The 15103-nt window shown below is 40.9% G+C and overlaps 1 protein-coding gene across 1 annotated transcript; it reads left to right on the top strand.

Moving 5' to 3' along the window:
- The first annotated feature begins 2268 nt into the window (after window positions 1–2268).
- On the top strand, window positions 2269–12148 carry LOC137848151 (fructose-1,6-bisphosphatase 1). Its single transcript, XM_068667116.1, has 7 exons — window positions 2269–2505; window positions 4842–5004; window positions 6559–6651; window positions 7724–7867; window positions 9103–9240; window positions 10620–10739; window positions 11749–12148. Exons 1-7 carry the CDS (start codon window positions 2336–2338, stop codon window positions 11938–11940), a joined length of 1020 nt encoding a protein of 339 aa, XP_068523217.1. The 5' UTR covers window positions 2269–2335; the 3' UTR covers window positions 11941–12148.
- Window positions 12149–15103: the final 2955 nt, after the last annotated feature.

The following is a 15103-nucleotide window of genomic DNA, read 5'->3' as shown; positions in this document are numbered from 1 at the left end:
ACACATGCTACTGCAATTCCTCCTGATCCATCTCCTGCAGTAAACGACGGGCAGCCTTTGTCATCCCCTTTATTCTGCTCCAGTCCCAAGAATCATGGCATAGCAAGGCAGAGAGCAGCTGGACTGATACTGTCTTGTGAGTGACTGCTGTATGACTTGTTGGATCTGACCCTCAGTCCACCCAGCTGGCAAGAAACTTCTGCGACTGCAATACTTTTGCACAGAGAGAATTTTTCTTAGTAACAGTGGGATCTAAGACTACCCTTTCCATGTTGACACTGTTACTTCATGGGAAAAAGGCTTTGTGAAAGGGTTTTACTCCCATTGTCCTTTTGTCTGTCATTTGAAACTACAAGAGGCAAAACTTCACCATAAAATACCTGGGAATTATTCATCAACATGTGTCTTATTTTCAACGTAGTAATTTGCTTAGAAAAAGTTGTGGTTTTGGATGCTTACAGTTCTAAGTCAGCTGTGAACCATGCCTGGTTGAACGTCATCTGTTCGCAAACAAGACCATGTTTTCTTCCATCCAGAAGTAAGCTGTTTCAGCAATGTTTAATCAACCAGCGCTGACCTTTCTTCTCAAACGCCACAAATTCATTTTCAATAAATGTTTAACTACTGGTTTCTAAGGGGAAAAGTTCAAAAGATGTAGAACCTACTTTTAATCGTATACTGGCTTTATAGATACCACATAGAGTGGTTGCTGTAGGATTGCCTATGTGTTTTAGGAAGTTAAAAGATTTGTTCTGCAGTCCAAGGGTCTTTTGACACTTGTGTTGTCTCATTTATAATTTTGCTCCTGTTATCTTTCTGCATTGTTTTAAGATATGTGAAAATACTGACAAAGAGGCAAAAATTAAGCCCCTGGTATAACATTGACTAAGCTAGTGGTGTTTTATTTTAACAAACATGTTTGGGAGTTGATTGGAATCATCTCAGGATATAACTATACCATAGTGTCTGTCTAATGTAGACAAACTTAGCCAGATATCTTGACTGGATAGCTGGTTCTCACAGCAGGGAACTATCTGTGGGTAGCAGATTCTGCCTGAAAAAAATGTGTGAGAAGCAGTTTATAGTATTAAGCTTTATGTTCTCTTAATTTGTCTACCCTTGACAATTTTGATCTCAATTATTTAACGTGAAGTCATCTTTCAACATGGTAGTAGAATCCCCAGAATTACCAATGTCCAGGTGTATTTTAAGGCCATGGATATGAAAATGGGTTAATCTACTGTAAACAAAGTTGCCTTCAGTTCAGAAGATTATGAACTTGATATAACTGCTAAAAATAATTAAGCTACCTCCCCACAGTGGAAAATGCACATCTGGATAGACCACTGTGAAACCAGCACCCTTTCAAATGACTGCTCTTTCAATTCACAGATTGTTTGTTTCTACCTGAACTTCATGGTAGGAACGGAGAGGCAAAACACTTTCCCCAGTCACCTCACCATCACCATAAAAACACGGGTTTCTGTTCAGAACGTGAGGATAGTGCATAGCCCTGCAAGTGAGATGAAGGAGCTTAGTCCTCAGGCATGCATACTAAACCTTGGATTGCAAGTGTTTTGATATGATCTTGATTTTTTTTATACACAAATGTATAACTCTTCCTACTGGTTATTGATGCATTAATCACAATTAAGCTAAACTGTCTCAAATCAGCAGGTCTGAGTTTTGTTTTCTGAAGTCATATATTTCCAGACTCTTTTAGCCTACTTATTTCTAACTAGATTAAGTCCAATCATACAAAATTTTATGGGATGCTCACTATTAATTGTTCTCAACTATACGGACAGGTGTAGCTGTGTTATGTGGTTGTAAATCGTTGTTTACTCTTAAAGAAAGAGCTAATATCAATGCTTTATCAATTTTACAAAATCCACCTGGAATGTGAAGTACTGAACTGCCCCTTTCAGAAGAGCATTTCAGCTACTAACACCTAAGGCTTTCCGGAGTGTCTGTGATGCCGAGCATGGGTTAATTAAGCCAAAGTTGTGCGCACCTGCAGGAGAAGGCATTATGCACACCTTTGATGTCGGAGAGGCAGAGATACGGAGCATGCTTTGGAAGACAGCGCACGTGTACTGAGAGGTGCACATCTTTATCATTTAAGGCTGTGTTTATCCAACTGGGCATATCCTAACCCCCCCAAAAAACGCAGATCGCGTGCCTTAGAGAGTTGTGGCTATACTACGGAGGGGCGTGGCCTGATGCAGAGATGGGCGGGGGCACATGAAGACCCCGCCCGCCCCCTCCCGCCCCTTGGCCGGTGCTGGTGCTGCGGGCAGCGGGGGAGCGGCGGCAGTGCTGCGGTGTCGGCAGGATGACGGACCGCTCGGCCTTCGACACCAATGTCATCACCATGACCCGCTTCGTGATGGAGGAGGGCAGGCGGGCGAAGGGCACCGGGGAGTTCACGCAGCTCCTCAACTCCCTCTGCACCGCCGTCAAGGCCATCTCCACTGCCGTGCGCAAGGCGGGCATCGCCAACCTGTGAGTGAGCGAACCCTGTCCCTGTGTCCATCCCCATCCCCATGTCCATCCCCCTCCCCATCCCCATGTCCATCCCTATCCCTGTGTCCATCCCCAAACCCGTGTCCATCCCTGTCTCTGTGTGCATCTCCATGCCCATGTCCATCCCCATGTCCATCCCCATCCCAATCCTGATGTCCATGTCCATCCCTGTCCACCTCCCTATACCCATCCTGTCCCCATCCCCATCCGTATCACCATCCCCATCCTTATCATCATCCCCATCCCCATGCCCATCCCCATCCCTGTGCCCATCAGCAGCAGCCCAGGAGGCACTTGGAAATAGTTTGAGATGCCTCCTTGTCCTGCCACCCATCCCTCCTCTCCTTCCCTCTCCAGAGCTATTGCTGTAGCATGAGCTTGAGCTTCTCCCCAGAGGAGCGTGTTGTGTTGTGCTGCTCCTTCACCCAGAGGGCACACAGCCTTTGGTGGGTGATGGGCTTGCACGCAGACCCCCATCAGGCTGGATGCTTTGAGCCAGCAGCCCAAAGGAGCAGGCTGAAAGATGAAGCCTGCCAAAATATGGCTGGGTTACTCTCCTCAGTACCCAACTGCTCAAAATCAAAGCACCACTTTGTGCTATGAGGTGTTTAATCAAATTCAGTGTTGTAGGTTGTTTGTTTTTTTTTTTTTCTTTTTCTCTTTGTTGCACCATAGCAATGTCAGTTTTTAGCAAGAGCCTTCATCAGGAACAGCAGTGTCTGCAGTCAGCCAGTCAACGCTGACACCCAGGGGCGTGGACTGGACGAGAATCGGGAGAAAATTAGAGCTCTCAAAATGTTAAAAACAAAACTATTTGTTAATAACTACTTCCCCTAGGTATTTTACATATCATTGGTATGCCAAACTGTATGCTGATCAGGGGTTTAGACATGAGCTGCTTCATTACTTAATGAAAAATGCAGTAGAAAGAAAATGAATTTGCATCTACGTACCATGTAGTGGAAAATATATGAAGCAAAAGGCCTCTAGCAATACAAAGTAATTTTTATTGTAAAAAGTATTATTAGCATCAGAGCTGAAAAATTTGAAGTTAATAAAGTAGAAGCAACTGCAGGAGACAGTAAAAAAGTCCTGCTTTTTGTATATTTGAACTATTTTCTCTGTTCTGACTTCAGATTCTAAATGGTTGGGATAGTTTTTTAATTGCTATGTGCTAGCCCCTTCCCATGCCTCTTATGTCTGTCAGAAGAGACCAGGTTTTCCCATCAGTGACCTGATTTGTCACACCCAGAGGTCCTGTTCCTGCTGCTTTGCTGAGCTGCCCACAGGTTTGGTATCTATGCCCACAGCCTTGCCTAACGATCAGATGCAGAAAAGCATTTGAGCTGCTGTGGCAGAGACGGAGACAGACAGACAGAGAATTATTCTGGGTATTTTTCTTTTTCTCTTGCATCAAATTAAAGAAATGCAGTACATTGTTGTATTCCTGAGTGCAGCGCTATTGCTGAAGACCAGAAATACCAGTATTGGGAGTAACTGGTGCACTGTACCTAAAGTACATAAGAGTCATCTGAATGTGTGCAGAGCATGGTCTCGTTTTGCTCTTCTTAGAGCTACACTTCCCGTTCTCTGTTCTGTGTGCTTTCAAAAGTGCCTATCACAAAGTCTCCCCGTACTTCCTGATGCCAGATGGCTTGATTCTGATTAGCTGTCGGGACTGCGTTTGTGTTCCGTGTTTGTTTCTCAGCTTTACTCCCAAAGAAATGCTTACTACGTAAAACCAAAACTGAAAACACTGAACCGTAGAAATGTTGATTTAAGTGTAAGCGAAATATTTGTTCTGAAATCCGAGTGTGATACGGCTCACCAAGAGCAAGTTACAGAGAAAAGTTATTGTGTAACTAGTGTAGTCAGGGTCATTGTTACTTTTTAAGTATAACTTTTCTAGCAAATCTTAGTTTTTTTACGATAAACAGCTGTGCTGTTGGAGGCTACGATTGAGGGAGAATATTTAGGTTTTATGGTTAATGTAAAGTAACACAATTATTGTAATTCAGCCTTCACAGCCTGTTCTGGCTATGTCTGCCTGTATCCAGTCTGTATATGTCTGCCTGTATCCAGACTGTAGAAAAATGATCCCCTTTTTTGTGTTCCTCACATTTGATGTCTTCTAGATTTGCCACAACACAGATGATGTTAGCATGTCTCAGCAAGAATCCAATGGACAGTAAATAAAACACAGTTTTGAAAAACTGAGATATCATCCCGTCTTGCTTTACCTTGCCAGAAATGGGATGCTTAGGAAGGCATAGTGCCCTGCTCTGACTAAATGCTCTCTCCTTCCTTTACTTTAGCTATGGAATTGCTGGTTCTACCAATGTGACAGGAGATCAAGTAAAGAAGCTGGATATCCTTTCCAATGATCTGGTGATTAATATGCTCAAGTCATCCTTCAGCACATGTGTCATCGTGTCAGAGGAAAACAAAGATGCTGTAATAGTGGAAGCGGACAAAAGGGTTGGTAGCTTTAAAAATTATTTGTGCTTGATTCCAAATTACAGTTGTATTACAATTGTATTTCTTCAAATGTAAGAAATTGAAACTGAGCTGAAAATTTCAGAGAACATGTACTTTTCTGGAAATGCAAATATGAGCAGTTTCTTGGAATTTTATTTTGTTTCATTATATTTTACTTGTGTGTTTCTCTGCCTCAGCATTTGTTCTTTCTGTCATTTCTTTTCCCAAGACATATTTTTTTAAATTTGTTTTCTCTGTGGTTCCTCTCCACCTTCTTTTTTACCCCACTTTTTCCTATTTGTGGGGGAAAATTCATGGTTATTCCTCCAGATCTCTAGAGCTATGCTCTGAGTCAACCCAGTACTTCTGTAAAGCAGAATTGTCAGTAAAAGACTGAGTATCTGTTCAGTGCAGATCAGATCTTGGGCTTTTTAATTTAAGCAAATTCTCACAGAAGTCCATGAAAATAGGACTTAACAACAATGAAACAAGAAAAAATTTTGACTTTTTGGCCTAGGCATTACTTATGTGCACAAGTCTGCATACACTTGTTGAATGATCATAGTTCATTTTTCCTGGCTAATATTCTATTGTGTAAAAATCTGAGTTAAAAAAAATATATATAGAGAGAGAAAGAAAACAAAAAACTTAATCTAATTTAGAAGGCATCACATTTGTTTTGTCAAAACAGTTATCTCTTTTGCTCCTTGTTGAGAAATCCTGAAAATTGATTCCATGGGCATTGGATGAGCAAAATCTGCTTTAGATCTGAACAAATATGACTCCTTCACTGATCTTTGAGGGTCTGTAGGCTGTGAGCTAATGTGGTTTTATCAGAATTTCTACCCATATGATAGCAGAGGAAAGTACTTTTGTGCTTAAAAGGTATGCAGGGTTAAATCAAATGAAGAGCAAATAGTCAAACACTGTTAATACACATGATTATTAAAATGACTGTAGGCAAGATAAGGGGAAAACAAGCTATTTAATAGGTAGAGCAGAATGAGCTATTTTCCCTGTATCAGCAATTTCCTGTACCTGCAGGAATCCATATACAGCAACGGGCAGAGACCGTTCTCTTTTTTCTTTTCTTTTTTTCTCCCCCCCTTTTTTTTGAGGCGGGGGGGGGAGGAGAGAGGGGGTCAAGGGATGGGAAGGAAAAAACAATATAGGATAAGACCACAAACTGGCTAAGATAAGTTCTGAGCACAGGGTTTTGAAGTGGAATATGCATTAAATGAAGTGCATAGTTTATGAATGTCAGGTGTTAAAGTCATTTTTTTGATACCTCTAATTTTATCTCTTAACACACTGATCTTCTTAAAACGTCTTTTTTTTCCTTATAATTCAGAAAGCAATTTTATTAAAGATGAGAAAATGTAGCCTGAATAGTAAATATTACTGGAGTTCCAGTCCTTCATAATCTATAACAGCATTTTAGTTAATATTGATTTGAAATTGTGTGAGAATATTTACATACTGAAGTTCTTGTATTTGGGGGAGGGAGGCAAAAAATGTCACTAACCTTATTGCTCTCTATTTTGTATTTTCTAGGGAAAATACATAGTCTGCATAGATCCCCTGGATGGCTCATCTAATATTGACTGTCTTGTTTCCATTGGGACCATCTTTGGCATCTATAGAAAGGTAAAATGCTTTCATGTAAGGCAGGAAAAAATATTGTTGTGCACCTTTTGGTAATACATAATTGCATATGAAGACTTCATAAAATCTAACTAAACTTGTTTGTAAAAGAGGCTTTCAGGACAGGCTTTAAGTTAAATAAATCTATTGTTTCAGACTCCTGTATAAAACACATTTGTGAGGGATTTGCATCACTGTGTTAGAAGATGAGAGGTACCTCCATGTTCATGGGAGCCTGGCTGATGCTTAATTAGCCAGCTAGAGGAATTAGCCCTTACAAACAAAGCAGGTATTAGATTTCATGGATACCTTCACAGAGACAAAATACCATGTGTTTGTCATCTACCTGGGGAATGTGCTTTCCGGTTTTCTTGTTCTCTGTACTAATGGTCCTGTTAGCCCGAGGATAGGCTTCAAATACAAACCAGAGCTGAAACACGGCGTGTGCATTTCAAGTGTCTAATTCAGTGTGAAAGGCAGAACTCTTGTCTGAAGGAGCCTGAAATACCGGACTTGCATGTCATAAGAAGGGGGAAACAGTAAGTCAGATAAAACACACCCAACTGTCCGTTTTAATCATCTTTTGTATGTCGTCACACACCTCAAAGTAACTATTTTCAACTTCATTTTTTTATATGAAGCAAAGGAAAACAGAACAACCCTAGCTGCTTTTGATCAGCTGTAAACTCCATGAGTCATGTCTTGTTGCTTGCTTTTCAACTGTGCTCTGGAGAGTTGCTTCTAGCTGTGTTCATCATGACCTACGGGGAGGCACACAGCTCTATAATATCTCCTTAATCCTTTCCTGTTTCCTGCATTCCAACCAGGCTTATATAAGAGCATTTCTAGATCAATGTGTTTGTCTCCTCCGTGTAATTTGTACATTATATATAATGAATCCAGTAATATAACGCATCCAGTAGGAATCCTAGTTGTAGTTCATGGAAGCATTTGTGACACCTGTTGCCTGGGTACAAAGCAGAAGGCCATCCCTATCTCAAATAGTCCAGTTACATAACAGCTAGAAAAAAAAAATGAAGTAAAATGAAGTTTGCTATGCTCCTTCTTATTCTAGGTGACTCCTGAGGAACCTTCAGGGAAAGATGCTTTACAACCAGGGCGTAATCTTGTGGCAGCTGGTTATGCTCTCTATGGGAGTGCCACGATGCTGGTACTAGCCACTTCTGCTGGAGGTGTCAACTGTTTTATGCTGGATCCGGTGAGGAACTCTTCTGTTTGCTTGCTTGTTTGTTTGTTTGTTTGTTATGGGTAACAAGGTACTTGCGTAGTAAGAGGTAAGAGCGCCTTGTCCATCAAAAAATCAAAGAACAATTTTCAAATTAAAGCTGACATGGAAAAATGAAGTCAACAACCTGTCAAAAATAATGTCAAGAGATTTTTATATTCTCTCTGCCTGCCAAGGTGGGTGATTCAACAATGGGAAGACAGTCAGTGCAGTGAAGTGAATATGTGGCATGTGTCAGATAATGTCATATTTAAAATAAGCTGTTTTCAACCATGCAGAATGCATTTGTAGATTTTTCTGTCTTTTCCTAGATGCTAGAACCTTAGTAAACCTGAAGAAGCAGAAATATTTAACATTCTTTTATGTTTTCAGGCCTCACCATGATGAGTAAAAGAGTAAGTTACGTGTGTGTGGGTGCATTAGACATTCTAGAATGCATTGACCGTAGGAATTTTAAAATCAAAGGCATATTGACCACAGCCGTAGTGAACCATCTTAGCATCATCAGTTAATCGGCACGTGCCACCTGCCTGTATTAAATTTTCAGAAACTGCAGTGGTCAAGCAGCAGGATATATAATGTGGTGCTCCCTGCTAAGTAACAGTTTACGTAGCTGCATGTATTTTTGTTTATATTCAGATAGGAGATTTAGCTTTGTGCATGTGTGCATGTTATTTTTTTTTGCTTTTAGCACTAACATTGAAAGTTACATCAGTGAAAATGAAAGAGCCCAGCTGTTGGTTACGGAGATTAGTTCTCTTCACTCCAGGCTTCTAGTTAGTGAAAGCTATGGCAAACTGGAGTTTATTAATGTGTATGGCTATCTGAAGATATCTGCACGTTGCTCCAGCTGGCACTGTCAGTTTCTGAATTCCTCAGAGCTGCACTTTGATTATAGGTCTAGCAACAGAGCAGAGAGCTAAACAAATTTACAGGCAACAGCATTTTTTGGCACAGAAAAATGAAAGAGAGCTTGGAATGGTAGCATGAAGAACTTTGCATGACCCTGGGATTCCTGCTCTGTGTTTTATGGATAAACAAAACACTTTGCATCTGAACTGCAATCACCACTTTTTCATAGGTACTGAATTGTTACTGAAAATGGAAGCTGTAGTGAATTTTTCCTAAGTTGTGTGTATGATTGGCTTTCACTTTGTAAATAAATGATCAACTAATATTAACAATTTGGTTTTCTTTCTTATTGTTAGGCAATTGGAGAATTCATTTTGGTTGATAGGGATGTAAAAATCAAAAAGAAGGGGAATATCTACAGCCTCAACGAGGGCTATGCTAAATACTTTGATCCTGCAATCACAGAGTATCTCAAGAAGAAGAAATTCCCAGAGGTAAGAGATCCAGCTTTTGGATGACAAGTTACACTTCTAATTTCCTACTTTACAATCAATGACTGTTATGAAGTACTGTTCCACAACTTGTTATTCTTTATCTATTTAAAATACATCTGTATATATGCAGGGCTGCTGGTTAGAGCTGCAGTTGATCACAGAATCACAGAATCATTAAGGTTGGAAAAAACCTCCAAGATCACCTGATCCAACCATCCCCCTACCACCAATATCACTGATGTGACCAGATATTTCACCATTCTTCAGTATTGTACTTCACACCCCCTCTTTTTTTTTTTTTTCTTTTCTATTTATCTATTTTGTTTGTTTATTTATTTATTTACTTACTTATCTCCCATCCTTGCTGGGGACCTGAGTAATGGTGCTGGAGGCAAAACTGGGCATTTAGTGATACTGGATAGGAAGGCTCATCTGTTGCTGAAAGCATGTTTCCTACAGGTGTTAGATTGCTGCTGCATCACTGCAGCGGCTGATTAGATGGAGAAGCTGAGCAGGGGTGGGCCATGTGCTCAGCGATAACACAAGCTGTGTTCCCAAGGGCCTCTCACTTGAAAGCCTCGTGTAGTTTCAAAGTCTGCTTAGTGGTCATGCAGGTTCCTACTATCAGGAGGCCTGAAGCTCTCAGGAGTGCCCATAAAAATCATGTCTGTTCTCATGCCTTCCTTCTGTCATCACTGCAGTTATTAGCTGGATAGCAAAGTGTAAACATTCACTATTGCTAAATGTTGATGGCTGCTCTTGACTTCCTGGCTTTGAAGGCAGAGTGGCATTTTCTTCTGGCATCTTGCCAGGCTTAAGGTGCTGTTTATTAGAATAATAAAAAGTACGGCCTGGGCTATATTGAGGAGCTAATTTTAGTAGTCAACTATGAACTTTTTGTTAGCAAAAGTGTTGTAAATTCAGGAGAAAACGGGTAAAAGAAGTACTAAAGATTGCTTCCTTTCTTGTTTTTATTATTTATGGATTATTTATGTTTGTTTGTTTGTTTGTTTGTTTGTATGTTTTTATTGCACTACAATAGAAGTCCAGTATCATTTACCACCACTTGGTCTTATTGCTACTAGAAATGCAGTATTTTCTAAGGGCTAGAGCACTGATGGAGAGCTGGGAATCATTTTCTGTTATTGGCATCACCACTCATCTATCCTGAAATCTTCTGTCTGTCTTCTTCCTTGGATTTTCCCATTTAGAAAACGAGGAAGAAATTGAATTTTTCTCCAAAGCTCCTTGGAATACTACAAATTACAATATGGATGAATTAGACATTAGGACCACTAAGAGCTCCCTCTCCTAATGGGGGAAAAGAAGACTAACCTGATGTTCTCAAAAAATACACTTATTTAAATGTCTTTCTGTAGGACGGCAGTTCACCATATGGCGGAAGGTATATAGGATCTATGGTGGCTGATGTGCATCGCACGCTGGTGTATGGAGGAATCTTTCTGTATCCTGCTAACTCCAAAAGCCCTAAAGGAAAGGTAAACCCATGTAAAGGCAATTATAGAAGACGCTACATTAGATAGATATTTTACTGTCATGGATCAGTATTATGATTCCAGAATGTAATTCTTTTAGCTTGGTAGCTTACATCTCTGGTGTGCAGGTATGGCCACCCATTGCACAGTCACAAGTGAGAGCAGCCTGTTGTATAAAACACACCAATGTTAGCATTGCTGCTAACATGTGTCATCTGTACTGATTTCTCTTTATACCCAAACACATTCACATTATGTAACATTAGCAGGAATGTACCAGGGGATGTGCTGTTTAAGCAGGCTTCTATATACCGTTTCATCCCAAATCATGCCATACCCAACCAAGTGAAAAGTTACAAAGCAAAATAAACATCCCACACTGCACTGAGATTCCTATTACAAGCTGGTATATCAGAGGCCTATGTGTATTGTTCTCCATAAGAAAAGCTCTGCTAAACAGAAACACGTCTGCATCTTGTACTTGGTGACACTGACTCATCTGGACAAACCATGCCTGGCTGCCTCTGCAGGACATCAGACAGTCCCTTATGGAAAAGCACACCCTTACAGGCTGACAAGGCCACTGTTTATTCAGCGAAGACCTTTCATCTGTTTTGTAATTGTCCGTAAATTATTGCTTCAGATTGCAGATAAGATGCAGTTACTCATTACAGAAACCTAATGGCACACTCAGGGGCAGTGTTTTTCTTTTCTTTCACACAGGCTTACATGATCTGCTGCCTTGTTAAAGATTGTGTCTTATATATGAGCTTTGTCTCTGTGTAAAGTGCACCATGCAAATATGAGCTATGGAGAAAGTCCTTGAATTGGGCAAATCCAGCATTCACTCTTGTATTTAAAAGAAAAGTCTATATAATTTAACTCTGGAGACAAGTTTATGTTAAATATGGAGTACTTGGATTGTTGACTGGTTTTTAACCAAATGCTAAATATTTCATGATTGTCACTATTGCCTGGACTGACCATTGCCATTTTGATTTTTATCCTACAGCTGAGACTGCTCTATGAATGCAATCCTATGGCTTTTGTTATTGAGAAAGCTGGGGGAATAGCAACAACAGGTCATCAAGCAATACTGGATATAGTGCCCGAGGATATTCACCAAAGAGTGCCTGTTGTCCTGGGATCTCCTGATGATGTGAAGGAGTACCTTGAGATTGTCAAAAAGCATTCAGCTAAGTAAAGAAGGCTTACTGCAGTCAGAAAGAAATGCCTTACAGCTGAACCAAAGAACACACTGCAGTACTGCAAGACCGAACTGTCAGACCTCTGTAGCAAGAGAGCAAATGAGCCACATTTTCATAATTTTTAAAGTCAAATCTTGTGCAACTGTACTGTGAAATGAAAGGCATTAAAAGATTTCATTAAAGGAAACATTAAGAGAAAAGCAAGTGAAAAATACGTTTACTTTTTCATTTATCATTTGTAATTAAACAAAACAAACTGTGCTACAAGAAAATACTGTATTGCATTCAGTAACCAGGGGAAGACCAAACTTTCTCAGACAAACTACAGACTATCACCAGAATATCTGATTTTGTCCTCTTTTGAAAATCTTGAGGGGAAGGCTCAGCAGCCTCATACACTGAGTGGCTGTTCCTTGACCAGTCTGTAGCTCGTTGACAATAAATACAAAGGCTAACGTGAACATCTTCACACATACTTACTGGGCCCCAGACATTACTCTACGTACCTTAGCCTGGGATTATTCTGACCAAGAGTTAACATTTGTGAAACATATACATTAGTGTATGTTAATTCTGATGCATTCAATTATTATTGCCAGTTGACACTCTATGAGGTCTCGTTACACATGGATGGAAAATATGACATATTGGAGAGGGATTCTGAATTGCAGAAAGGGCACATGTAGGCAGCTTGGTACCATTCTGCTGTGATGGTATGACCATCTTTGCCAGAAATTAATCTGCTTGCTTGGTGAGGAGATGAACTTACGCATTACTAGCAACCGTCACCAGATGTTCATTGTGTTATTTTGAGAGCGCATTACCACAGAAAAGGATTGTGCTGCACAAGCAGAAGCAAGTTGCAAAGATTCCCAGAAAGCACACTGACATTTAATGTGCTGATTCAGAGCATGCTGCTGGGAACACAACTTTGGTGCTTGCGAGCTAGATGGGCCATCCACCTGTCTGTGTATAGTGCATGGCCACAATTCACAAGCTTTCTGGATCAGTCCAGACCTGCAGATGCCTTATAGTGTCTGAAAAATCCTGAATATCTCCACTCAGCTCTTCCTCTGCTCATGCTCTAGCTTCCAAAGCCGTGAAGGCCTGTGTCAGGCCCTGCGTTGCCCCACGCTCCTCCACAGGTCAAGCTGTGGTCTGGAAACAAGCAGGCCATCGTGTGGGAGAGGGCTTGGGGTCTGTGGGCCAGGTAGTGGGACAGCTGGGATTCCTGTGCCCTGGGCTTTTCCTCACAGGCCGTTCTTGCTTGTGCTACAACCAGGGCTGCTCCCTCTGCCTGGTCAGGTGAGACACCAGCCACTGGGGTGGGGTATAGCCATGCTCTCACTTTTGTAAAAGAAAAACAAAACAAAACAAAAACCCAGCCTCCATCCTTGCATCTATTTTATCTTCTCATTGTGATTTCAAAAGGAAGAGCAAGTCTCTGTCCATTTTTGATAACGAGTGAAGGTGCTAGGGGCGGCTGGAGGTGCTGCCTCCCATGCTGAGACACTTCCCATGGAAAAAGTGTGGCCCTGTCCCCAGCATTTCCCATTTGGCTTGCTCTAGCAAATGGCCAGTAGCATTTTAAAAGGCTCCAAGGTCAGCACAGCAGGCACGGTGCTAGGAAGGACTCTAAACCCCTTGAGGTTCTGCATGCTACCTGTAGAGCAAAGCATGTGACTTTTTTTGCAGTGCAGAACTTCTTTAGACCCTTAAGTTTTTAATTTGATCTGTCCTCAACGCCATATCTGGGCAGCTTTGTATTAATACACTAATTAGATTAGAGTTTGAAGCCCTTCTAGTTCTTTTCTGGCTTTCCATATCCCCATTTGGACTGCTGTATCTCTTCCGTCTGCAGGCCCAATTTAACAGACAGGCAGTATCTAACAGCAGACACTTTAATCTAGCTATAGTAATGCCTTAGCTGTACTCTACCCTCAGCCTCTCCAGGAATCTTTGGGCTGCATACATCTATTTTTAAGACAACATACTGGCATCATGGAAAGGTTATAGAAAGAAAGGCAATACGGCCTGCATATGCTAGGTCAGTTACCAGTGTTTTGGTTTTGCCTGCGGGTTGACATTTCATAGATCGTGTTTTTTATGTTATGAGGGTTTTTTGTTGTTGGCTTTTTTGTTTTGTTTTGTTTTTCCTGTCTATCTGTCCTACATGCACCCATGTGTAAAAGGGCTTCCCATACAGCCACTTACAGGGAGAACCCCTCCATCAGCTCACCATGCAGTTTCTTTCCAGAGCTAGCCAGGATTATCACAGTTGGGCAAAAAAGTTCGCCTTGACACAGTGTCCATCTTCAGCTCACGTGCTACCTCTTGCCCTGCTCAGATGCTGAACTGTGGCATTTGGTGAAAGGTCACTGGCTCTAATTTCAGCCAGTGCCATCCAAGCGACTAACATTTAGAAGGAGTTAGAAGAGGTGTCACCTTTACGGCACAGGGCTAGCCTATACACCAATGGCAGCATGAATCAGCCTTGAGAGCTCTTGTGTAATTATTGTATTGGAGGAGAAATCTCCTGCAGATCTGTCAAATTGTTTTGTTTGTTTGTTTGTTTGTTTGTTTGTTTTTGTATCCTTTCTATCATATCCCAGCCCATTTTACTGGCTGTCACTGAGGCTTATAGCCACCATGCTGTTTTAAAACCAATTTATTTCTCTCCCTCCTACCTATAGAATAATAATATATTGCATTTAATTGTAAGGTTTTACCACTCAGTGAAACCTCCATAGTATTTATCAAAAGTTTATCTTGACTGAGATCAGACAGAATAGGGAATGTTTCTGGAAGGCCTGTCTGTTGAGTCTGTATTCTTCACATACTTGTGTGAGTTCATTTCTTACTGAAGGAGTGTGACTGAGCAGTAGCTTAAGGTACTATTAAAAACAGTACCTATTAAAAACTGTCCACTACCTGTAGAAAGCATTTGTGAATTTTTCGGTTAAAAAAAAAAAAAGAAAAAGAAAAAGAAAAAGAGAGAGAGAGGAGGCAAATAATGGCCTTATTAGTTCTGAGAACACCCTTTGAACAACTAACTCCAAAACAAACTTTGTGCTAGAAGTGGTTCTGAACTTTGTCATTTTGACCAGTGTAAAAGATCACTTGGAATCAATAGTAAAGAAGGTCTGCACGTGATGTTTT

This window comes from Anas acuta, chromosome Z, assembly GCF_963932015.1.
Source record: "Anas acuta chromosome Z, bAnaAcu1.1, whole genome shotgun sequence".
Taxonomy (NCBI): domain Eukaryota; kingdom Metazoa; phylum Chordata; class Aves; order Anseriformes; family Anatidae; genus Anas; species Anas acuta.
Note: the sequence above shows the minus strand (reverse complement) of the source record. Positions and strands in the feature narration are given on the sequence as shown.

Bases quoted from the DNA above. Each gene is read 5' to 3' on its own strand.
- LOC137848151 (XM_068667116.1), top strand. From the start codon at position 2,336: ATGACGGACCGCTCGGCCTTCGACACCAATGTCATCACCATGACCCGC. The intron at 5,005-6,558 runs GTTGGTAGCTTT...TGTATTTTCTAG, and splicing joins TAGTGGAAGCGGACAAAAGG to GGAAAATACATAGTCTGCAT. The intron at 9,241-10,619 runs GTAAGAGATCCA...GTCTTTCTGTAG, and splicing joins AGAAGAAGAAATTCCCAGAG to GACGGCAGTTCACCATATGG.